The sequence below is a fragment of the Schistocerca americana genome, chromosome 2, assembly GCF_021461395.2.
Source record: "Schistocerca americana isolate TAMUIC-IGC-003095 chromosome 2, iqSchAmer2.1, whole genome shotgun sequence".
In the NCBI taxonomy this organism is placed as follows: domain Eukaryota; kingdom Metazoa; phylum Arthropoda; class Insecta; order Orthoptera; family Acrididae; genus Schistocerca; species Schistocerca americana.
In genome coordinates this window covers 624,489,507-624,516,709 of record NC_060120.1, presented here as the reverse complement: position 1 = coordinate 624,516,709, position 27,203 = coordinate 624,489,507, and the positions used below count along the sequence as shown (strand labels likewise).

At 34.7% G+C, this 27,203-nt stretch overlaps 1 protein-coding gene across 3 annotated transcripts in view; it reads left to right on the top strand.

Moving 5' to 3' along the window:
* The window catches only part of LOC124596396 (fibronectin type-III domain-containing protein 3A), a 325,095-nt gene extending 299,646 nt beyond the window's left edge, over nucleotides 1-25,449 (top strand). For all 3 annotated transcript variants that reach the window (XM_047135521.1, XM_047135522.1, XM_047135523.1), the window contains 4 exons: nucleotides 4,922-5,088; nucleotides 6,612-6,739; nucleotides 15,876-16,067; nucleotides 22,157-25,449. In XM_047135521.1, the coding sequence (XP_046991477.1) occupies nucleotides 4,922-5,088; nucleotides 6,612-6,739; nucleotides 15,876-16,067; nucleotides 22,157-22,285 (616 nt within the window). In that variant the 3' untranslated portion in view covers nucleotides 22,286-25,449. The remainder of the gene's footprint in view (nucleotides 1-4,921; nucleotides 5,089-6,611; nucleotides 6,740-15,875; nucleotides 16,068-22,156) is intronic.
* Nucleotides 25,450-27,203: the final 1,754 nt, after the last annotated feature.

Genomic DNA, 27,203 nt, shown 5'->3' with positions numbered 1-27,203 from the left:
AAAGACAATAACTGCACTAAAGTCACCACTATTCGATGATGATTGCCTGGACATCACAAAAGGTGGGACTTGGTTCTTTATATGACGTGTGATTACCATGGATGGCAATGCATGCTCTGCAACATGATTGCATGCTGGCCACAAGTTTGGTTATAAGTTCTTGTGGTAAGGTGTCTCGTTCCTCCACCAGCACAGTTGACAGCTGCTGGATGGTCATTGATGCATGTGGGTGTCCTGCAGTGTCTCTCCCTCAATCCTTCCCACACATGCTGAATGGGATTTAAGTTGGGGGTGGGGAATCTATACGCCGAATATCCTCCCAGGCCAAGAACTGCTCCACCTGAGCTGTTCAATGCCATCGCGCTTTCTCATCCATACAAAGACACAGGCCTGAATGCAACCCTGAAAAAGATACTGTGTTGAAAGATTTATAGGTCAGTATGCCCATGAAACATCATTTCCTCCACAACATAACACATGGACCATCAGAATGATAATGTTCAACAATCCTAGATGTAATACTGAGGAACATTGTTAAACATAATCGTTTTTAATTTTTTTAAATTTATTACTTACTATTTTAATCTTATTATAGTTGTACTTACATGTACTATTATATTTTAGTTATATTTTTATGCTCTACTAATTTTTCCTGTTTGCCATTGAAGTTTATCTATGCTAGAATCAAAGAGTACTGTATCATTATAATGTGTACTGTATCATTATAATGTGTACTGTATCATTATAATGTGTACTGTATCATTATAATGTGTACTGTATCATTATAATGTGTACTGTATCATTATAATGTGTACTGTATCATTATAATGTGTACTGTATCATTATAATGTGTACTGTATCATTATAATGTGTACTGTATCATTATATTGTGTTTCAATAATACCTTTTAGTGCTCCAGTTAACAAATTGAAATGCTGAAAAAAATCTAGTACTGTTGAGAAAAGGGAACTTCTTTGCTGGACTCCTCACTATGTTCTGAATTTCCCACTATCCTGATAACCGGAACTTTAGCGGACACTCAAGAACATTTAATCACTTTCTTGTTTCACAAGTGCAACCACTACAGCTTTTGTCGCAATTGATTCAAAGCTTTCTCAATTCTATGAACATAAAGAAAATTGTAATTCATACTCATTACTCTGTTCTGTAATTTTTTTCATTCCTTGCAACATTTTCTTTGTGCTATACCCATCTCTGTAAGCAACTAGTTCCTTTTCTTGATTGAAATCCAGTGTTTTCCCTTTGTTATTGATAATTTTAGTGAATATTTTTTACATTATAGATAGGAAGTTGTTTGTCTATAATTTTTATCTTGTTTGTAACCTTTCTTGTGAAGCAAAATAATTAAATTATTGCTCCAGTTTTAAGGAGTGGATTTCTTTCACAAACTTTCTATAAATAATCTAGCAAGTTCCTTGTTTATAAATTCATGTCAGCTGTAATCACTTCTATTGAAATACCATAATCTCCAGGAGTCTTCCTTGACTGTGTCTTCGTAATGGCTCTTTACACTACATCAACCACCACTTCTGGTGTGTGTTTATTTTCTTATTATTAACTATTTTGGGTTTGTGATTCATCTCTTGAACTGTATAACCTTTCAAGAAAATCTTGCATTTCTTACATGATTATCTCTCATTTGTTGGTTACAGTGGCAGTTGCAGTATTAACTGATAATGTCATATGTACCAAACAGAAGTTGGTTTTGTCTGCATTATATTTTCATTGTTTTCAATTTCTCATGCCAAATTTTTATTGTGCCATTTAACATCCTCTCAAAGAAAATTCTGAATAGTTCCATTGTTTTAACCTGTTGTTATCATCAGTATTTTGAAACCCATTCCTTTTCTTTAGATATAAGTCTTGGTCCAATTGAGATGTTCTTGACATTTGGCTCCTTTATACCTGCAACATATTTTACTGTTTTCTGAAATACTTTGTTAAATAATTGTCACTTTTGACACTGTTTGTGTTATACTCTTCCCTATACTTAGGTAAATTCTCAAAATTTGTGTTTCTGTCATCCTGTCTAAAATGTCTCTTTCTAGCTTTCATTTATGTAGATTCCTAGCTTGGGTTTGAACATCTGTGGGACTGTCAAGTGCTACATTTGCTACAGAGTGATAGATAATGACATTGAAGATTCAATCAAATGGCACATCACCAAGTGGAAAATTGATGGTAGAATGAGAATTTCACCAAAGTTTGTCGGTTATTACTGCTATGCTTGACTTTTCGAAGATTAGTGCTCAATTGGTTCCACAGATGCCCGTGCCCAAAATGAAAGACTGCAGACTTCAAATTTGCCGGCAGATGACAATGTCATACAAGACTGAAAGTGTTTCTTCCTACAACATTACAATTTCATGTGAAACTCCAGTCCACCATTATAAACCCAAAAATTCCAGTCCATTTAATATTGACATGGATATATGCTACAGAAAAAAAGTTCAAAAATGGCCTTAAATTGGAAGATAATAATTTTAGTGAATATTTTTTGCATTATAGAGAGGAAGGACGCCAGTAAAGTTACCCGTATTGAATTTGTGCTTCTACATACAACTTTGTATGTCTCCGGAAAATTTGATGGGAAAGAAAATGTTTTGTTGGAACAAGATCACATTGGGCTGTACACTTAACACATCAGCATGAAAGAGTTTGAGGGTGAAACATGTGGAAATACTGTGTCCACCATACAAATCAGATTTTGTCTCCTGTGGTTTTCATATATTTCCTAAAATGAAGTAAGTCTTCTGTTGATGTAGGCCTAACTATTACTTCAATGAAGAATCACAGACAGTGATAAAGACCTGGTTATAGATATAGAAGGCGGAGTTCTTCCATGATGGCTTCATGAAACTTGTCATTAGCAGAAGTGCATTTAGTGGTCTTGAAATAATATTGAAAAATAATATGTCCTTAAAAGAAGAATTCATAGGAAAAGTTGTTTGATTTACTATAATATTCCCATCCAGTCATATATACTGTTTACAGAAACATTGCTTTTCATTAGGGACAGGAAAAAATCATTTTATTTTATGGCCAAATTCTGTGCTATGTTTTGCCACAGCCAGTGTTACATTATGTCAGATTCAGCATTACATTTTGTGAAATTATGTTACTTTTTTGCCGAAGTTGGTGGTTTTTGTCAAATGCAGTGTTATTTCCGTCATGTCATGACAGTTCATTACAGCAAATGAACTGTCAGTTTAAGATCGTACGCAAACCTCAGCCTTGATGAGCTAAGATGTCAAAATGCAGCTTTTAGATTCAATAACTATCAGTTATGAATATTAGTAAACTGCTGTCCACAAATTTATAACAATTTTATGTTGCAAAATCACAAAAATCTTGATGTCCGTAAAAATTAACACTTTCACATTATTTTGCTAAAAATGGCTAGTTATACATTTTTCCATCTTATTGTTTTCACAGATTCTTCGTGTCCCTAATCATATCTCTCACTCGCTCTAGACCTAATGGTACTTTCAGGCACATAAATTTATTGGTTTCCCCTCAGATCCTCATCATTGCTTTTCTGTCGTAGTAGGTGTTGTGACTTGCTGACTTCTACAATTTACATCTGGTGCTCCTTTTCCCATTCAAAGCATTCTCCCAGAAAGGGCATATGCAAGGAAGTCACCAAAATAGGTCTTCTTCAGAGCAAACTGGTGGTTAATGGCAAGCTTGAAATTATGAATCACTTTAATCACTACTATCAAATAAATGACTCACTTTTCCAGGTACTTGTGTCATATTAAAGATAGTCTCAATGACATGGATTGTCAAATGTTAACCTGTTGGCTATGGAAGTGCTAATATTGCTGTTATGTCTATATCAACAGCAGAATGCCTTACAGACTTTGTGGGTCCAAGAGAGAAATAAAGAAAGCATGCATCAGCTTAATTCATCCAAGTAGAATGTCAATCGAAAGGATCACTGGGAGAGTAGATCAGCATCAGATAGTGAACAATGTAGTGGAGTTAGTCAAAGCATTGCCCATAATTGGTAAGGTTCTGTGTGTAAGAATATTAGTCTGGCAGTGTTTTAATCTGTTGAAAAGCTTACAGAGGTATAAAATTGTTACTTCTGTCTTGTGTCTCACAACAGGTACCTTAGCCTGATCTCTCCCATTCAGCATAAGCAGTTGTGTGACAAGTTAAAATAACATTCCTCAGTATTTTAAACAGAATTTGTTCACATAGCAATATGCAACCAATGTGGAGCCAGTTGCATACTTGTTTTCGAAGCGTAGGAAGGATTCTATTCAACTGTGCCATTTTTGCCACAGTGTGGCCAGTACGGCAAAGACTTTAGTTTGGATGCCATGATTTCTTCAAACAAATTTTGTAACCATTTATAATAAAAGGTTTGGGAAAATTGTTGGCTCACTCCTATATTTATGTGAAAGTAATCTAACTGAGATACTTAAAGAACCTCTGAACAAGAATCCTTAAGGTTGCATACATCCTCAGGAAGTTGACTTGGGGTGTATATAGATACTGTAGATTATATTTTTCAAATTATAAAGTATACAGCCATCTGGTTGCACGAGTTTAAAGTAAAAACTTTGACCAGGTTTTGATACACCTAATGCTATCTTCAGAATGAAATCATATAAATTACATGACGTTAGAATTTGTGAGACTGAGAAGATATCCTTAGTGGTATCAAAACATGTTCAAAGTTTTTACATTAAACCTATGCAACCAGTTTGCTGTATACGTTTTACATATTGAAAATTTATTTACGGTTGCTGCTGTTAGCCATGTTTAAAACAAACTCCATTCATATCTACCATGACTTTACAAAATGTATTTATGTATCTCTGCCACTAATATTGGTAAAACAGTTTTATATGTTTTTTGTTTTTATTTATTATTTATTTATTTATTACAGATTTCAGTGTGTGTATCAGGGTGCCAGCCACAGTTACAAAGTTAACAGGTTGCAGGAACTAACCACATACAGATTTAGAATAGCAGCTAGCAATGATGCAGGACAAGGGGATTTTTCTGATGTTGTGGAACATACCACTTCAAGAGCACCACCACCTGCCCTTAAAGGTAAAGTTGCCATGTTATGGACAGAGCTTTCCTGTCTTGTCAGAATAAAACCAGCTCCAGTATTAAAGTCTATACTTATAGCTATTGTAATGTCACCTGCTTGTGATTTGCTGCTACAACATTACGAGAAGCCAGACTATTATTACTACTATTATAGCAAATTTTGCTGCTTGAAGAAATAATATAAATTGCCTTAAAATGATCAAATATATTATAGGGGCCATCTAGGACTTATTAGAAAGAGAGAAGTTGGGTGCAAGTGCTTGGATATAAAATCAGGTGCAATGTGCCTATAAAATAAACAACAAAAAATTTTCAAACATTAATTGGGTGTTTAAATGAATTTTATCAGTATACATAAGTAGTTCTCTGTTGGAAAATCTGAGCAACAGTGACTAAAGTGGCATTCAGTGGTATATAGCACTATAAAGTAACTTAACTTCTTCAGTGGCACTGCCTGTCAGGTTAATCTAGGTTTATATAGTTTTATTATATATAAAATCAAAGATGAGGTGACTTACCGAATGAAAGCGCTGGCAGGTCGATAGACCTGTGTCTATCGACCTGCCAGCGCTTTCGTTCGGTAAGTCACCTCATCTTTGATTTTATATATAATTTTTCCCACGTGGAATGTTTCCTTCTATTATATTTATATAGTTTTATGTACAAACATTGATGTTGCCAAGGTATTTACCAAGTATTTAGTATATTAAATTGTTTGTCTTGCAAATTTAGTGCACTTAACACAGGGCTGAAGTGTAAATAAATACTTTTTTATCGGTATGTAGTTTATTGAACAGAAGCAAATGCAGCAAAATGTGGAGACCTCTGATGTTGATTTCTTAATTTCTGTCCAACCAAAAAACCTTTATGTAGTTTGTGGCTTTCATAATTGATTTCAAAATGTTCTTCTGTTTATAAAATTGTAAAATTTGTAGCCATGGTTCAGACTTCAAAGTACTGATAATGAGCTGCGTATAACCTTGAAATATCACAGGAGGAGTGTTTTGGTTCAAGTGGCAGAAATTAGAATTTGGGCCCTGTATGCATTGACCACACCACAAGAGTGTATTCAGTCTTATACTAATTTTCCTTTTGATCTGTATAAGGAAATTGAAAGCTTCAAGGACTGTTGTGGTTCTGGTATCAATTTGTTTCTACTGTCTTTACCGTAAATTATCATTTTCACCAAGTAATGGCACAAGATAAGTTACTGCTAAATTTCTAATTTTATTAATGGGTTACTGTTGGAGACTTTATTATTATGTATTACTACTCTTAATAAACATTTTATTTGTTACCAAATTGAGTTTTTACTTTTAATTTTCATCAAATTCTGTACCTTATTGTAATAACTTAGTTAGAATTTTGTATAACATCTTAGTGCAGTCTGCCAAAAAGAGACCATCTTCTTACCATAATAAGTATAGATCATGAAATAAAGTATTGGTCTTTTTTATTGACAAAGGGATTAACATGCTAATTTTCTTTTTTTTTTTTTTTTTTTTTTTTTTTGTTGTTAGCTCCTAAGACAACTGAAATCCAGCAGAGAAGTTGTCTGGTGGAGTGGAATTCTTGTAAGCCAATTGGGGCTGATCCTGTTATATATCAAGTGCAGCTTGCACGTGTAAGAGACCAGGATTACAAGCAAGTATGTGCCTACACGTTTTAACATTATTTTTGCAGTTCTTTTCAAGTGGTTGTTATTATATAAATTAATCTATTAATTCTAATTTTGTGATTTTTGTGCTGCATTGGTATTTGTTAGTCTTGCATATTGCACATACTGTTGCTTTATTGTACCTCTAGCCAAAACTAAAATACTTCCAGTTGTTATGTCATGTAAAGACCGTGGAATGTTTGTTTGCTTTGTCACTTTTTAATATTCAGGCCAGACAATTTTGAAGATTTTGTCATAATTCTCAAAAATAAATGTGATAAATATGGTGGCTCTGTTTCGAAGCTACTCTTGGTTACGGGATGTATCCATTGTCTTCTGTGACATAAGTTGAAAACTGGGAAACAGCATTGAGAGGTTTTGATTGGAATTACCAGAAGGCTAGAAACCTTTCTCCTACAAAAGTTCATTTTGAAAAATTTCATTGATGTGATCATTGTTATTGTTGTGTTCTTTAGTCTGAAGTTGGATTTAATCCACTTTTCCACACTAGTCTATCTTGTGCAAGCTTATTCAACTCCACATAATTACTGTAACCTGAAACTGCTTTCTACATTCAAGCCGTGGTTTCCCTCTACATTTTTTACCCCTCTACTCTTACCTCCATTATCAGATTGGCAGTTTCTTGATGTCTCATGGTGTGTCCTGCAACCAGTAAATCTTAAATTTTGCACCAGTAGTTCTGTTCTTCATAATTAGGTTCAATACTTTTTCATTAGTTATTTGATTTACCCATCTAATCTACAGTATTATTCTCTAGCACCAAATTTGAAAATCTTCTTTACTCTTCTTGACTAATTTGTTTGTCATCCTCATTTATCTTCCTCACAAGGCTACACTCCAGCAAATACTACCAGGAAACACTTCCTATATTTGATGTTAGCAAAATTATCTTTTTCAGGAATTCTTTCCTTGCTTCAGTGTTATTTTACACACATGGATGATGTTGATGTCCAATAACAAAATCCATATATTACTTCTAATGTATCATTTCCTGATCTAGTGCCCTCATGATGATCTAATTATGATTCAACTTTTTTACATCACTGGTATTTTTCTGTTGTTAATATTCATCTTATGATCTCTTTTCGAGATACTCCATGTTGTTTGACTGATCTATCAAGTTCTTTGCCATTTCCAACTGAATTACCATACCATTGGCAAACCTCAAAGTTTTTATATTTTTATCCTTGCGCTTTCACTCTTTTGTCAAGGATGTCCTTGATTTCCTTTACTGCTTGCTCAGTGTACAGATTTAGTAACATTGGGGATAGGCTACAGTCCTATATCACTCTCTTCTCAACTAAATCTTCCCTAATTCCTTTCACTCTTAAAACTTTCAGTTCCTGTTTTTTTATCTCTGCTATCTTCAAGCCAACATAGTCTCAAGCTTTCACTAATTCTAAAATTGTTATAAACGTAGATTTACCTTTCTTCATTCTATATTCTAAAGTAAGTTGTAGGGTCAGTATTGCTTTACATGTTTCTACATTTCTCCAGAACCCAAACTGATCTTCCCCAAAGTCAACTAGTACCAGTCTTTCCATTTTCATGCATATGACTGATGTCATTATTTTACAACCACCTCTATATTGATAAATTGATAATTTTGATTATACCTGGGTCCACAGAGTTCATGAAATTTTTAAATGAAATTGTTCTTCTTTTGTCTGGTAGAACATTGTTTTTCACAATAAGTGATTTTTTAATGGCTAGAAGTGGAATGATTTCATTTGAAAATATTAAACTGAAGTACCGTGGTCGTTTCTGTCTGTATGTTCAGGCTACTCACAGGAACTACTTACTGCATGTATTTTGACACCATTTCTTGATAGGTAGACAAACTTACAAGGAAGGTTTGTATATATAATTATAAATTTTTCATGCAAATTGTCTGAATTATGATGAATCAAAATAAACAACTGATGTGAAAACGGTTTTTTAATCCTTCAGTGGTGAATGGTAGAACTTGCAGCATGAGCTGTTGCTGCAGGATTGTGTCCATTTCATCTTCATCACTCCCTGCGGCTCGCTGGTTAACTGCTCACTCCAAGACATTATTGTTGCGGTTGTGTGACCTATTGTTTCTTGTTCTGGGTTTTACACATTTTGTAGAGTCGCCCACACCTTCATGGATCAAGTCAATACTGTCCAGTATCGACATGAAGTGGCGCCTAATTGAAAGACTTGCACTAAAGCATTGAGCCACCCTAAACTATTATTACCAGAATCTATACATCTGTACATGTCTTCGTCATCTATACATTTTATAAATTAAATTCCTGTGTCATATTTTTCTGTCTGTATGTAAAGACTAAACTCAGATTTAGATACACTGATTTTAGGTCAACCAGGCAGTGCAGTAGCCTGCACTTCCATCACTACCAAGAGATGTCGCTTCTTCTTCTGTGGACTGCAACGCTTGATGGGCCTGCTCAACGATCTTCCTCCATACATCTCTTCTCTGCTATCTTCCATCCTCAGATCTCCATTTTGGTGAGGTCAGCCAGCACATTGTCCAGCCATCTAGCTCTTGTCAGCCCATCTGCCTTTTATTCGTTTGGGCATCCTGTCTTCTGTTATCCCCTCCATAGTTCCCAACAAACATATTCTTTGAGATCAGCAAATTTCACTGTATCTTTCCCTTGTATAAGCTCTTGTATTAGCTCTTGTATTTCACAGTTGTAAATTACTCTCCACTCGTCTGCATACCTCACAGGCCCATACATTTTTCACAGGATTTTCCTTTCAAATGCCCTTAGGTTTTTCATTATCTGCTCTTGTCATTGTCCACATTTCTGACCAGTATATAACAATTGGTTGCACAAGGGAATAGTGTACTCTTAACTTGGTTGATCTTGTAATTAGAGAATTCTTGAATACTTTTAAGTTTGCATAATAGGCTCTGTTTCCTGGTTGTGTCTTTTCTCTAAAACATTGTCTCATATTATTATTGGTGGTTGAGGGGACACCTAAACCATGGAAGCAGCTGACAGCTTTGAAACATTTATTAGAGGCCTACAGTTCATGTGGTGGTCTTCTTGCATTACAACTAAGCATGTATTTAGTCGTGCTTTTGTTTACCATCATAAGTTCAGTTTTTGCTCCTTCTGCTTCCATTATTTTGTACATTTTTTAAAAAGTGTTTACATCTCTTGCCACAATTGTGATATCACTTGCATATGAACATATCAGACTCCATTTCATCATTATTGTTCCTCTCTTGTCTATTGTTTTGTTTCAGACTTTGCAGTGCTATGTTGAACAGCACTCCCAGGTCACACATGCCTAGTTCATTTTGTACTTTATACAATTCTAGCAAAAGCATGTTTGAAATCAACAAACAGGAAGTGGAGCTCTGTGTCACATTTGTAAAATTTTTCCATTATTTGTCTAATGACAAATAACTTGTCAGAAGTGCCTTTATTTGGCTGAAAACCACATTGTTATTCTCCAAGGGTATTTTCAGTGCACTTCTTTATCGTTTCATTCAGCACTCCAGAAAATATGTTGTAAGCTTTAGTAAACCTCAACGTGTGCTCCCTTGGTAGCTCGGAGAATGTTGAGGCAGTATTCCAGTTCCCGCCAGGTGTTTTGTAACATGTGTTCTGTCACAGTACCCACGGTAGCTTGTATCCTAGCCTTCAGTTCCTTGACATCGGCAAATGGTGTGATGAAGACTCTGTCCTTGATACAGCCCCAAAAAAAAAGTCAAGGGGCGTAATATCTGGAGAGCGGGGTGGCCAAGGTGTTGGACCATTCCTTCCAATCCACCGATCCGGAAATGTTTCATCCAGGAAATCATGCACTATCATGGGGCTATATCAAGGACAAAGTCTTCATCACACCAGTTGCTGACATCGGCGGACTGAAGGCTAGGATACGAGCTGTTGTGGGTACTGTGACAGAACACAGGTTACGAAACACCTGGTTGGAACTGGAATACCGCCTCGACATTCTCCGACCTACCAAGGGAGCAAACGCTGAGGCTTACTAACATAAGTGGTCTTAAAAACTAGTAACAGTAACCTATGTAACGGCATCAAATGTAAATTATTATGTCAAACGGTTATTCTGTAATAAATTGTTGTAATCCCGGCAAGACTTTGTACCCATCGTGTGTGTGTGTGTGTGTGTGTGTGTGTGTGTGTGTGTGTGTGTCACAATGTTACAGTCCTCAGGCATGCTTTAATTTTCCTAAATTTTATTTATTAGTTCATGTATTTCGTGTATAAGAGGATCGGCCAGACTTTGAGTTCTGACACTATCCTCACTTCACCAGGTGCATGGATATTTTTCAATTTATGTCATTGACTCCATCTCTTGCATTGTTATTTCTCATGTTTCTTCCCTTTCATTCTCTCTTACCTCTTATGTTCTTTTACTGTTATTGTAGATGTCTTGAGACCCGGTTTGAGTTGGTATTGAGCATATCTTCAAAATATTCTGCCAATCTCTGCAATATTTTTTGTTTACCTCTGATTGTCTTGCCATTTCTATTTTTGCATTCGTTTTCTCTGCATTTTTTCTCTTTCCTATTGCATGAGAGAAGTTTGTTTCATTGTATTCCTTTAGTTCTTCTGTCTCTTGAAATTTTGCTTTCAGCCATTCGCTTTTCATACATATTCTATCAGCATTAGACCTTAGTTACTTACACATGCCCACATTTCTTCTTCTTCTCTCTCTCTCTCTCTCTCTCTCTCTCTCTCTCTCTCTCTCTGCTACCTCTTTCATCTCTTTCTGGACCTGCCCTGTCTATCTGGATGTCTCATTATTTTCTTGCTGGCTGCAGGACATCTTTAATTTTTATTTCATATGCTTTTACATTTCCAGTATCATTCATTTTTTTTTTTTTTTTTTTTTTTTTTTTTTTTTTTTTTTTTTTTTTTTTTTTCAAATTGCCTTTTTTCCCATTCCAGTTTTATGCGTAACCGCCAGCTTCTCTCTCACTAAGACTTTTATAGCATAGTGGTCTGAATCACACTTTGGACCCCCTACAGATCCGTACATCTATGACTGGTGTAGCATATCATAGTTCACTACACATGATCTATTGGGTTAACTACTCCATTTACACTTGATTTCCATGTTCCAAGATATATTCTTTTGTGTAGAAAACATGTACTTTTGAGAGTAAATTATTTCTAGCAGCAAACTAATGTGTCTCCATCCTCAATACTTTCTTCATGTAATGTGTATCTCCTTGGTACTCTTCCACTCTCATTTCCCCAAACCTGTGTGTTAAAGTCATCCAAAATTGGCAGTAGATCATAGTTTTGTACTTTACTACATGTATTTTCAAGGTTTTCATCAAAACTGTTCTTTTATTCCTTCTTCTGATCCTCTTCTGCAACCCCTGTTGGTGTATGTGCTGTTGTTGTTGTTATATTCCTGCAGTTCTCTTTTATTCTCAGTCTGCTGAGTCTTCTGTTGATAGATTCAAATTCCAAAAGACTTTTCCTAAGCTCTTTTGTTGTTATAAATCCTATTGCAAATTTGTGTGTTCGTTCTGGTCTGCTGTACAGTACGGAATACTGAGGCATATCTATCTGCCCTTGCCCTTGCCACCTCACTTCTTGTAATGCCACAATATTGTACTTAAACTTTGTAAGCTCTTCAGTTATTTCTTTCATTTTTTTCAGGTTTCAATATTGTTCGTATATGCCAAGATACTATTGCCAAATCTTTCTTCCTTTTTCTCTGCCAAAATCGTGTTCTGTGTATCCCATCTATTATCTGAGGCCCTTGTGGGTCCTCAGTATCACGTTTTTATTGTGCGAGGTTACTGACACCGTGCCCAACTCCCACCCTAGAGAACATGGATCTTTTTAGGGTTTACTCTCCAAGGAAGGGTGGCTTCCCTACACCTTTTGAGCCCTCCCTGTCCTATATTGTGGGACACACCTTGTCTGGCTCCTCTGTCAAGACAACTCCAGCTTGGGTGGGGCTATATATGCTACCGCCGGCACAGCCCTTGACTTCATCAGTGTGTGCAAACCCTCCTGCCTATCACTGAAGGTGCCTTCGATAAGGCGCCCTTGGGAGGGACTAGATGCCAGTTAGATTTGGACCTCTCAACATTCATACCTCCTGAGAGCATTTGTTTGTTATAATGAAACTGATATTCAGTTACCTAACATTGTTCCCTGAACTTTAATCATATCTCTGTGCAGTGGCCAGAAAACAAAATTACCGCCATGCCAAAGAAGTTGTCTGCTAGTTGATACTTAGTTCTACCTGTACAAATCAGGGGTGGGTCATTAGTGATTTATTAAAACAGGTGATTCAGTAATATTCATTCTTTTCAGGTCTGCCTGTCTGAGGCTATCTTGTCAGTCGGGTATATCCTGCATACTAGGTGGAATAATTTTGCCATGGTATGTTCTCCCAAGGATCATAATAATTCTATGGGGAATCTCATCTACTCTTTGTGGCTTGTGTGGACTTAGAACTTTCAGTGCTCTGTCAAATTATCCTTGCAGTTTTCTATAATATTGTCTTTTTAATTTCCCTTGTGAAGCCATTCTATACAATCCTTCTGCCTTCCAGCATTCCCTTCTTTGCTTAATACTGAAATGCTATCTCAGTTCATGATATCATACAGCTGCTTCTTTTTTACCTGAATATTTCTTCAAGTTTTCAGTAAGTGACATCTCTGTTGACCAGTCATGCATGCTTTTCCAACTTTTCATGTCTTCTCTACTTTGCAATTTTATATTTTCTGTCAGTCTCATTTTTAAACTACTGGATTCCCTTTTGCCAGCTTTATTTTTATATTTTCGTCTTTCAGGTATTAAATTATATATCTCGTGTCCTTCGAGGAGCTCTACTGGGCATAGTCTTTTTGGCTGTATGATTGTCTATTGCAGCCAATATTTTTCTTTCTCAAAAGTACTCGGTTGCCTTCTGTTGTTGTTCTCGTTTTTTAGGTTTGCCAGTTGTTGGCTAATGCTCCCTTGAAAACACTCAGCATTTTCAATTTATTCAGGCCCCTTCTCCTTAATTCCCTTCTTTCATGCAATTTCTTAAGTTTTAATCTGCAGTTCATAATGATTAATTCTGGGTGGGACCTACATCTTCACCTGAAAATGTTTTGCATTTAAAAATCTCATTTCAAAATCCCTGTCTCATCAGTATATTAACCTGTCTGAAAAATTTCTGTGTGTCAATGTCTCTTCCACTTCTACAAAATTCTACAATGGCTCTCAAACCACATTTCAGAAGTTATTAAATTGTGATTCCCCCTACCCTCCTGGTCCATATTTTCTTATTCTTCCCTTCACTTCCTTTTCCTATAGTTATACACCAATCCCCTGTCACAGTTAAGTTTTCATCTCCAGCGATGATCTGAATAATTTTCTGTATCTCATCGTATATGCTTTCAATCTCTTCAGCATCTACAAAGCTAGTGGGCATGGTAACTTTTACTGCAGAAGTAGGAATAGGGTTTATGCCCCTTTTGGCTATGATCATGCTTCTTTTATATGGTCATAGTAGATCACAAGCATTCCTATTGTCTTACTGATTATTAGACCTACTTTTGTATTACACCCAGTGTGGTTTTGTTTTGAAAACCCTTAGCCTCCTGATCAGAAGACCTTTTCTCTTGCCACTGCATTGCACAATGGGCAAGTAGATTACAAAACAGGCAGAACTGAATAGATATTTTAACTTAATGTTGTCCTTTTTGAAACATGATTGTTGTCATACTGTCCTACATTATACAGTTACATAGTTACTTTGATTGTATTGATCTAATATAAGAATGCTAATATTTAAGGTCACAAACATTATTTTGTTAATTTGTTTATCATCCAGCCCCCCTTAGAGATTCAAAATAAAGCCCCATTTATTGTATGCCACAATGTACCAGTAAGAAATACTTCTACTGCAATCCTGTTCCAAAAACAGATGCACAAAAATTTTATTGCAGGCCAATTTTGTTGTGCTCTCTTCAAATATTAATGATATTACAATGTCTCTGTACTAGCACAAATGTTGTCCACATCTACACAGCACTGCTGCTTGGAAAGAATTACTACAAATCAGGCTGTTGTAATAGTGCTTCTCTATGGCCCATTGTTTGTGATCATTGTTATGTTTTTTAATTTTTTCAACAGCTGAATGGTATTTGACCTTATCATATACCTACCGTTGATAGCTGGCCATACTCCATGTTAATGAATAATTAATAATGAAATATAAAATTAAATAAAATCATGTATTTCAGCATCTGCAAAGCTTGTGAACATAAAAACTTTAACTGCTGAGGTAGGAATAGGGTTTATGTCCCTTGGCTATGCTGAAATAGTTGTCCGCCATTACAAACTGAAGATGAGTCACAATTACAGGATATTAGAGCAGCATTCTACTCAAAGAATTCACAATTAGAGAATTAACAAAAGTAAAAAGATACAGAATTAAAAGCATAATGAGAGAAAAATTTTAGAAGAACTGTTTGCTTTATGCATTAAATTTAAAATTTGCACTTTGGTTAGGCATTTATTTTCTGTGAATGATAGTTTCGTACCGCTACTAATGGCAAAAACAAATGCAGATGGATGGTGAACTATTCAGATGAAATAGTACTGAATAAACACTAAATGGATATCTATTTTTAAATTGTCTGGCAACATTTTGTTGTGTGTTTTAGATTAAAGACTGAGGTACTGGCTTCACATATTTGCTTTTGACAACATATTGCATAATATGTACTTATAATGTGTAAATATTGATATGGTTAGACAAAAGGGATGTACATAAAACAACTGTTAGGAAGTGAATCAAAATTCTAAATATTGTCTTTGTAAAAGCTATAAAATTTAAATAAATTCACAATTTAAGATAGCTATGCATGAAATTTACTTAAAATTGAGACAGGAGAGGTTGTGAAATCTCATTTGCATTGAAACATTTAGTTGAGCTGAGAAACTGCTCAGGCGGTATATACTTTTCCCATAATGTTTACCAGTTTGAACAAATTATAGCTCATAGTATTATTGGTGTCAGTTAACTCATTTTGCAGTTGTAGTTGCCAAGAAAAACTGTATTAACATATAAAACATTTGACATGAATATATTCAAGTCATGTTATATGTAAAATTTGTAGGTTTATCGAGGACCAGAAACAAAATTGCAGCTGAATGACCTTGAGCCTGGTACAGATTACTGTGTAAGAGTTTGTCCAGTGAGGCAGGCAAATTCAGGAGATCTTCCAGGGCCATATTCACCCCCTGGGACATTTTCAACAGTTGCGCCTGAACCTGTAGCTTCCCAGATGCCAAAGTCTTCATCTTTACAGGTATTTAAAGATGTCTCCTAGTTATGTATTGTAAGTGTCTGAAAGATTGAAGAGAATGAGATTAAAATTTGCAGGATAATCTTCAGTTTCTTTGCATTGCTTGAAAAATGTTAATTTTTGAACAATCTTTCCTTTTTTGATATAACTGTCCTTAGCTATATGTTTAATATCTGCGCATAGGACATTTATCCTGCACAACTGTCCATAGTGACTGAGTCTCCTGCACTTAGGTAGGCAGCCTATGAAGAGTCGTTTTTTTAAGTCCATATATTTGCAAGTGTTACTCATGTAGTTTTACAAAAAAGTCACTGACATTAACTTTCAGTACAGGGAGTTCTGATGCTGCCATGTGAGGCAAAAGCATCCTGAGATGCCCCCAGCTTGCCCATGGGCAGGTGCAGGTAGGTAGGCTAGGTTACCCACCGGACAGCTACCCACCAGACAGCCCTATTGCACGTGTTCTGCACATTCACCAACAACTTGTAGACCTCTGCCAGCAGTCTCTGTGCCAGGGCAGTACGGTTGTGTAGGTCATGTCCCAGTTTTCTGATTACTAGTGCATCAGCTGATTGCCCACCTGTGCCTTTAGGTACCTCACTGCCTGCAGACAGACACTCGTTTTGTACGATCCTGCTCTAATATTTGGGCTGAAGTAGTAGTAGTAGTAGTAGTAGTAGTAGTAGTAGTAGTAGTAGTAGTAGTAGTAAAAAGTCACCCAGTAAAACTGGCTTCAGTGTGGTTAAAGCAACACTTTGGCTACTATTTTTGCTAAGACAAATCCATGTATTGTGGAGTCTTTATGGGTAAAGTACATTAGGTGATGTAATCCTTGCTGCTGCTGCTGCTCCTGCTTCTGAATACAAGGTGGCCACAAAACCAAGGAAACAGAATTATCAGAATTTCATGCAACCAGGAAATAATTTTCTTGTGACCCCCCCCCCCCCCCTTTTTTTAATAAAGGAAAAAAAAAACTGCATGGAGGGTTTTTTTTTTGTGCCAGCATGATCTTCACAATGTAACATGCATACCATCTGTTGACTACAGATGAAAAATTACTAAGCTTGTTGTCCTGTGGTATAGACTCTGGAAACTTTGAGTCATGGAGTGTACTATTCATGTATAGCAGAGTTCTCCAACTAATACAGGTCCCTGCTTTATTTTTTATGCACAGTACATTGGTTCAGGATTCAAAATTTTAGTACATGCTGTACATTTACAAGCTGCTGTGAGGCTTCTGGACTGTATAGACCTGGTAGTTTACTTTCGTATTTTATGTTACAAATATGTAAAATTTCTGAGAAGGACCGTATCTATAATGCACTTTTGAAAATCTTTATTATTTTCATGTGTTTTCATGGTTTATATTGTCAGGTAAATACTGTAAAAGTAAAAATATCAAATAATATAATATATTAATTACATGGTATTGCACTGAGCATAAAAGCACACTTTCAAAGCTATTGGTTGACTGATCCGGATTTGAAGTTTTGGATAGAAGAAGTTAGAAAAGAGCGCAAAATGCAAGCATTGCAATGTACATTTTCTTTAAGTAATATGGTTATAACAGCTGTCAAGAATCATGCTGAAGAATTAAAACATACTACCAAAGTTAAAATCTACAAAAGTATCACTCCTCCTCTTCAAAGTTTTTTAACTCGCAGTCAACATATCACTAATGAGACAATGAAAAATGATTTGTCAGAAAAATTAACCATTTATCAATCAGTGCCAGATCAAAAAGTGAACCACAAATTCTGAACTTACAAAATACTGTTAGTATACTCAGGTACTGATGACTTAAAAGTTAGTGCACTCAACTGGAAGTGACGTATTGTTATTTTAAAAAATGTTCAACAACAGTGAAATAGCCAGAAGAGTGGAACTGCAGCGAAATAAAATTGTGTACTAATTTCTGTATGGAATTGCTCTGTTATAAAAATAGATTGAGGGAATCTATTACAACTTATAATCATTTTGTTATAGGATTTGATGAGTCACTTAGTAAAGTTTGTCAAGAAATCAAATGGATGTAAATGTCAGATTTTGGAGCAATGAAAGAAATGAAAATCTACTTTTCTTCATCATACAAGAGCTTATCATCTTCCTCTGTGACTCAGGAAAATGCCTTAAGAAATTTTACAAATCTGAATAGATGGACCAAATGTTAATCATAAAATTTTCAAAGATCTGAAATCGAGTTGCAGTCTACTAAAGAAGTCAATGATCCAGTGATACTTAATACGGGCAGTTGCAGTCTTCATATCTCACATGGTGCATTTAAATGTGGAACTGGAATATTGTTTAATTTTTTTAGGTAAATTATCATATGTTTAAAGATGTACTGACTTGTCGTGCTTAAGTAACAGAGTATTCAGGATCAAAACTTTATCCTGAGAAATTTTGTGCAATCCATTCGGTAGAAAATGGAAGTGCTGCTGCTTATGCTGTTGAAATTATTTGGAATTATTAAAAAAATGGCGGAGAGATTACAGCATGATAAAAAAGAACTGACTTGCACCATCTACATAATTGCAACAGGGCTGTTTCAGATCCTTTTCTGCCAGCAAAATTCCAATTATTTGTCATCAGCAGCCAAGTCACAACCATTACTACCGTTTCTGCACAGCTCTTTAGTGACAGTTGTTTAAAATATAATGTGAAGATTTATCAAACCAGATGTACCGAACTCTGTTGATTCCTTATCAGGTACAGACGAAGATTTGATACTAACAAAGTTAATCAAAGAATTAAAAAGTAGTAGAAAAGTCACCAACCTTATGATTTTTACGACTAAGAAAAGATCCTGCAACTGCTTTCGTACCTTTTATAGAAAAATTTGTTGGCATCATCACTCTTGAGACTGAAAATTCTACTCACTATTTTGAATGGAAATAATTGGATAAGTGGTATGCGGCTGATGAAATTACGCAAGATTTCAACAATTTATGTTCTCAACCTTCAGCACAACTACTTTTAAAAAATAATTCACTGGCCTACAAATGCCTAGATCATAGATCGTGTTCGGAATGAATTTATTCTTATGCACACCAATCCATAATCATTAGTAAAACTTTTAAAGATAGATATGATTTTATCTTGTGGCAGTGCTAGTATTGAAAGAGGTTTTACAGTCATTTCTGAATGCTGTTTCGAATATGAGAAATGAAACTTTAATTGCTCAGTGATTAATATGTGACTCCGTCCTAAATGAAACAAATGGAGATGTTGTAATTCTTGATGTTCCAAAATCTTTAATTCATTATTCCTGGAGCTTGCATTCAGCATTGTCAGAAGAAACTGAACATCAGAAAAAGGAAGCTGCAATAACTGAGACAGAAGATTTGAAAAGCAAACATGTAGCAAATGGAAAAAAAACATTTGAGGTAAAAAAATGAAAGCCAAACTGTTAGATAAGATTCAAGTTATTGATGAGCAATGTAAAAATCTTCATAAGCTGATCTATCAAGTATTAGAATTTTAATTTGTACTAGTTCATACTAAGAGTCATTAGCTTATATGTGTGTAGCTCATTTTAAATTATGTACATTTTATAAGTACTGTAATAAAAAATAAACTTTAAATAAACATAGTTAAACATATATTTTTAATTGTTGTGAATTTTGTAGCAGATTTAATTATTGAAAGTTGAAAACATTTAAAACTTTGTCTTTATAATATGCATACAATTTCAAAATCAGGGAACATCATTACCAACTTTACTCTTTGTGGCCACCCTGGAATAGTAGTGTCTCTTAAAATCTATTATGGTAAGACTGTAAACTTTCCAGAGGCTGACAGAACAGTTGAGTACATCATGGGGAAGTTCTGCAAGATTATCTTTGCAGATGACTAGTTCTGTTATTCCTTTACAAAATCTTAAACATGGCTGCGATTCAACATGTGTATAAATTTGAAGAGTCTGAAAAAATCAACCAAACAGTTGCAAACAAAAGGTTTATGTAGCCCCTGACCTAGGATTTGATATTTATAAAAATATCTTCTTCAGGAGTGGGCCTTGTTACATCACATTGTGGTAAATTTCATTAGCTTTACAATATAACAATCATATAATCGAAGACATAATATTACTATTTGGATGGGTCCTTGATGGCCTATATGTGGAACTTGTTACCAGAAGATACCACATCCAACAGAGCAAATTTTTGAGTAGATCAGAAAAATTCCCTGTAGTCACAATAATACTCATTTGAAAACTATAGTTTGTATACAGTTTGTCTGGGATGCACTAATATGTTTTTGAGAAAAATTTAATGTATGCTACATTATATTGTAAATTTATTAGGACATTAATTGGTACTTTTTGTCATAAAAAGTACTTTAAAAGTGTACAAATTTTATGACTTTCATTGCAAATGACTTTAGAGGAAATGTTTAGCAGTCGAACATTAATTCTCTGCTGACGTAGAATGGGATTTAGTTAAATTTATACAAAATTATTTTGTTTGAGTTGTTAAGAGATCCTATATTAATAGTGATTATACATATAGGAACCCAATTTTCCTAGTATTACTGATATTTGGTTCAAAACATCAGTCACCATAACTAATGATTATGATACCACACTTTTGTAAAAAGGGATCTGGCTCAATTCAAAGTCAATTGCAGATGACGTTGTTGTGGTCTTCAGTCCAGAGACTGATTTGATGCAGCACTCCATGCTACTCTATCCTCTGCAAGCCTCTTCATCCCTGAATAACTACTGTAACCTACATCCTTCTGAATCTACTTAGTGTATTCATCTCTTGGTCTCCCTCTACCATATTTTTCCCTCCATTATTGCACGCCTTCTAATACATTGCGTAAGTAGATTACATTGAATTTGGGCTCCCCCCCCCCCCCCCCCTCCCCAAATTCTGTTCTCTGTGTTTAAACCTTGTTATGTGAGCTGTAATTTCAGCATGTAGTTTCTTCATATCACAACCAGACCTTGCACCACCATTTGTTTCAGAAACTACTGCTCCATTTCTCATCAGCTGCATGCTCATATTTCCTTCTCCCAACATTAAAAATGCTTAGGAATGTAGATCTATAAACAAGAACCTTCCCCTGAAGAACAGTTGGTATGCTTCAGCTTATAGTTTTATTTTTGCTGGCATTCTTTCGTACCTTAATTGGGCCTTTTTCTTTTGGATAATTCAGATCAATATACCCCCATTATAATGTTTCTCCATCTCTCAGCATATGTATTGTTCCAGTATCTGTTATTTTCAGCTTTCATGTTATCTTCTGATAAGCATAATGCTTTGCAATAATTATCATTGTGTTTACATGTGATTTGAGCTTTTGCACTTGCAGCAGCATAATATTTCATATTTTAAAACACTCCACTTTCGCATATTTAGAGATCTTTTAATTTCCTTGGCTTTTCTGTAAATTCAGGCACATCCCCATATTCATAAGATATCAGAATTCATTTTAAGTGTTCACAATAAACAAACACAACAGAAAACACAAGAATATTATATGAAATAACACAAACAAACTGAAGGCAGCCATTACTCAAACTGTAATCACTTGATTGCACACTCTCTATATTGGCCCACTGCGTTTGTGATGTCACAGCACCCAGCCAGACCATTGCAAGAGAATTTGGTACTTCTTGCTATGAAAGTTGGAAGGGATTTGGTATGTTTTGGTTTAAAAAGTGGGATTTGATGACCTATGCATAAGAGATTTGGTACTATTTGCAAGGAAATATTTACATGTTAGATCCACCAAGCCGTTAGGTAGGGGCTGTCATCTCTGTTTTGGATTTGGTACTTTTTGGAAACAATCTCCACAAATGGTGTTAAGGTATATTAATTTGAAATGGAAGTCCTAAAGGAAATAAAGCAATTGTATCTGGAATGACAAAAATTTGTTTATAGAAGGTGTACTGAACAGCAAGTAGATTCATAAATACATTATTAGTGATAAAGCTTAGCAATATAACTTGTATTCTTTATCAGAGCATACTTACCAAAGTGACTAGAGAGAATTTTTAAAAGTAAGTCATATTACTGAATTTTTAAAAGTAAGTCATATTATTATAATAATGTATAATTAATTGTCATTACTTGTTTTTCTAGGTGTCTGAGAGAAAGGCTCTAACAGATCAGCAGTGGGCAATGATAATATTGTGTGGATTTGGATTCTTCTCAGTGTTAGTTGCTGTGATAATGCAACAAGCAATTCATTGGAGCAAAGACCATACTTGAATCTAACCGATCCAGAACGATGTAGGTTGTAATAATGCACCATTAATTACAATGAGTTGTATTGGTGTTGTATTTACTTCCTCATATTCCACAAAATGTGATCAGAAATTTTCACCTATTTTCCTCATGGACCATTTTTATATCATAAAACTGCTTTCCAACCAGAGCTTTTGCATGACAAACAGAGGGATGCAGAACAATGTATGTTGCATACTCACTTGGACAGAATGACTGTGAGAAACTACTTTTAAATTGAAGTAACGAACTATATACATGTACATATAATCCTTTTGTTTTCTTATGTGCATTTCATATTTATTTGACAGATTAAGGTGCAGTATATATTATACTATAATTGAGGTGAATATTTGTTCAGCTAATACCAGTGTCATTTCTTTCGTCAATGTCCTCATGCTGCTGCTTTTGCCCGTTACTGCTGGCTTCAGGCGTCTTCTCCTCTTCAGTTATCAGAATTTTCTGTTGTGATGTGTTACATTGTCTTCTTAGGTCTGTTAGTAGTACGGTGCATGATATTTAGTGATACGTTGTTTAACCATAGTCGTGCCACTGCAATGACTGATGGTATGCCGTAAAACTGCATAAGCTCTTCAATGATTTTATATTATTTCTGATTAATTTTAGAGAGGGTGGCAGACTGATACTATTTTACTGTAAAGTACTACTGGTTATGAAGTTGCTATCACTGTAACTTCAAATACTTGTTGTAACATTCTTTTGATTTGAAACTGGTCATCAGCATTCAGTTATGTTACAACTTTTGGTGAACAATTGTCATATGGCTGAGTGATTGTCTTTTTTTAAATGTGCCTGGAAGATTACAGCAAAATATTTTTACAGTGATTGTAAGATCGTGAAACATAATTTTTGTATTTATTGTAAGGAAGCTTAGCACTAAAATTATTGATCCTGAGTTTTTAGTAACTTTCAACAACACTGAATTTCAATACTTTCTGTGAAACTTTTATCTGGTTATGTGTAAAAAAAGGTTAAAAATGCTTCATATTGTGTAATGTACAAGGGAGTGTACAGTTCGTGTCTAAAAGTGTAATTTTGAATACAGAATAGCACCTTTATATATTAGATTGTGTTCTAATTGAGATAACTCGCTGAACATGAAAACATGGAAGAATATATTTTCTTAAATATATAGTTTATCCTCATCACTGTGTTAATAAACTACATATAGATCTTTGTGGCTTGTATCCTGTATAAACTACTAACATTTGTGTATAAATTTAATCTTGTATCTTTCTGGTAGTATTGTTACCTCTCCACTGCATTGTTTGTTGTAGTTATGTATGTTGTGATGGAAGAAATGCATTCCAAGAATCAGATATGTCTAGCGTTGTAAAATAATCTCTCAGTTAATTGTTCTCTTGGATGTATCTTGAAACAAAGAAGAATTTTTTTTCAATCGTAGTGCTACATCAGACAGACAATTTACAAACTTAACATTATGGAATGTCAAAAATTATCCCTTAAGTTTCCCTGTGTTTGTCATGTTAAATCTACTTCCGTATCATTAAGATGAAAAAGACATGGCCCTAATGCATTTTATTAAACTAATTGAAACTGTCTTTATCTATGGACATAATTTTTGCCACCTGTTTATGTATTCAGTTAATGTGAATTGCCTGTATGTTTGTGATGTTGGAGACGGGCTTGCATTAATGAAGTATTCTGATGTGTTTCAGGTAAACACAGATGGCAAGTAATGTTTGTGGTGCTAATATTGTTGCTATTATGACAAGTTTATAGTGAAGTTTACTTATTAGCAATGAAAATATTTAAAGGTTAATGGGATTGCAGATGTATTTTTTATCATATAAACTTTATACAGCCTCTTTTGTGAGTTGGGTTGGGAGGGGGGTAATATTGAACCAAATGTGTTGTGTATGTGTCTTGACAGTGATTTAATTGTAAATTGTGTATGAATTTTGTAAATTTGCTTGCTGCCTTATTTCCATATGTGCAGGACATTGCACAAATGTTGTTTGAGTCAGTGTGGTAGAAGTATGTTTAAGTCAGTGTAATAAAAGATTTCTCAGCATAGTTCATATTGAGCTTTGCACAAAAGTATTGATGTGCAATTAAGTTACCTACAGATTTGGTGCCGTTATAGATGTGGTTGTTGGAAGACTGCATAATAATTGTGGCTGATATATATGTGCATCATATATTTGTATATAATATGAAACAAAGAAATATATATATATATGTATACACACTTGCATAAGAATTTATATACATATACATGCGAAAACAGCAGTTATGAAGGTATTAAATTATTTCACTCAGATTTGCAGCCAAGTATTACATTAAGAGATGATTTATTATTTGTGTATAAATAGTTTAGTAAATATGTAACGTGTTTATTGGTTGGAAAGCAGCAAATGTTAAACCATAGATAATATTAATCTACTAAAAGTAAAATATATATATATATATATATATATAAATAGCTGTTGAAACAGAACCAAAGTATTTTCGGAGGGAATTTAGTGCTTGTCAGATACATGCACAATTACTTGTTCCCTGCGCAAAATAACAGATTTGGTACTGATGTTTGACGTTACTCAGATTCTATGAGTGCATATAAATATATAAATAAATAAATATATATATATATTATACATACAAATATAATATAAAGTGAATATATTTTATGTAAGTGTATCAGTGATACTCTTCTGAACTATAAGTCAATTTTCTGCAGAATAAAATAAGTAAAAAGCCAAAAATTATATTGGGGATAAAATATTTGTCTGTCTGCTAAAATGAAATTGTGAAGAAGAAAAAAAAATCATCTTTGGGAAATGTATTTTGTATGGTTCATCCAATTTATGGATTAAATATGATGTTGCCTAAACTTTGTATGTCATGCAACATATCCATAGTTTTCATACCTTTTTATATAAAAAAAACTTTCCTGTTGTATGTACACAGTGAAACATCATGCAAATACCCAAAACTGTTTTGTGTGCAGTAACCCATTTACAAGTGATTGAATTTGGGCAGTGCCTGTCTTTCAGAATTGAATCTGTTTATTGTTGCCAGTCACATTAGGTTGTGTTTCTTGCTGTTTGAAAATATTATTGAATTTTGTTGTATCCCAATCCATAATTAAACAAAATGCTACTTTTTGTTTGTATTTGAATCTCACAGTGTAGAGAGAGAGAGAGAGAGAGAGAGAGATTCCTTTTGATTCCTTGACTATCCTTAGAAAATGCATTCAGACACAACATGTGTTTTAAAAAAGACAATTAACTGCTTGATCTCTGAACAACCTTGCAAACAGAATGCCATACAATCATTTAATTTTGTTTCGCCTGCAATATTACCACAGATACATGCATCAATTTTTCACCTTAAATAGATTCCCCCCCCTCCCCAGTAATACAGGGTTTCTGACTAGAAATCATATTTGACTATATTAATAACCAATGTGTCACTAGTCATATTTGTTGGCTTTGAAAATAAAAATTCCTGTCATTTGCAATTACAGCGAGTTATTTCATTTGTCATTATAGAAGGTTATGATGTTGGATCCAATGTCAACTGTGCATCTTTAGTTAAGAGTGAAGCACAAGAAAAGTAAATGAGTCATACTTTTAGTAAAGGCCAAACATTTTGCACTATGAGGAAGTGACAGGCTTTGCACTCAGGTAGGGAAACCTGTTGGATTTCACTGAGCACCAAATACCAGCATTATCTGATGTGTACAGTTACACAATTTTGAAACTGATAAGAGAGCTGAGATATGGAATTATTTTTATTGGCAACAGTACGTAGTTATACATACCATCAAAACCCCCAGAAACCATATCTTAACTGCGTACATCTCGCACTTCTTATAGGCTGAAATCTTTTAAGTTCTGGACTGGATGAAACCCTCTGGCAGCAGGATTCTTTACAAAGGGCTTAGAAAAAGCTTGTTCTGTGGTGCCAAAGCTGAGTGATGGATAATGTTTGTTCTGTTGAAGACTTAGAAAGCCCACATCTCTGGGCCTCATAATATTCTACATTTTTGTAACACTTTCTAGATTCCTAGCCCTTTTTGCATAAACCCAGATTTAAGCATGTTGTGGGGCTATTAGACCTTCATATTAAAAAGTCGAGTCATGGAATATGTTAGCTGACCATTGTACCATTTACTAACAGGTTGATGTTGGAGCTCCTGAGCCCATCCTTGTAACAGTGAACTGCAACACTCATGCCATGGCAGCACATAAAATGTATCCTAGTCCTAAGGCACCTGTGTACCATACCATTGACTGACTTCCTTTCGAATGAGTTCATTAAAATACTTTTGACTAATTATCAACACCAAAATAATTTCTTCTTCTTTTACAAATAGTGATAACAAAGCTAATTTTTGTGTCATCTTAGGTAACATCAGTTTTTCAGTTTCAACACACTGTAGTGAAGTGTAGGGATGTACACTTTGTTGCTCATTCATCTTGCCCAACTCTGTCTTCAGAATTTGCCACCCAAACTAGTTTATTCTGTACAGTGCAAAAAAGGAAGTGACTGTGATGACTTGGAGCAGATGATTGTTTCAATTAAGGTAGGGTCTTCCCATGTGATATTATTTCTCGAGAACAATTTCAAAAGTGTAACTGTGTTCAGTTGTATCAGAATCAATAGTGATCAATGTTCTCTGATGCAGAACATTTGGACATGATGCCACAGTGAATAGATAAGCACTATTAATAAGCGTAAACTAAATATCAGCCTCAAACTTGTCAACGAACACATGTCAAAATGAATTATTAAAGATACGCCATGTTCAGAGCTCAAGAGGATCCTATAGTCTTATAAAATATAGTTTTGTAGTAGCAGTAGCAGTATGCACACACATTCAGTTTGAATTGCTGGTTTGGTTTTGGTTTTTTCC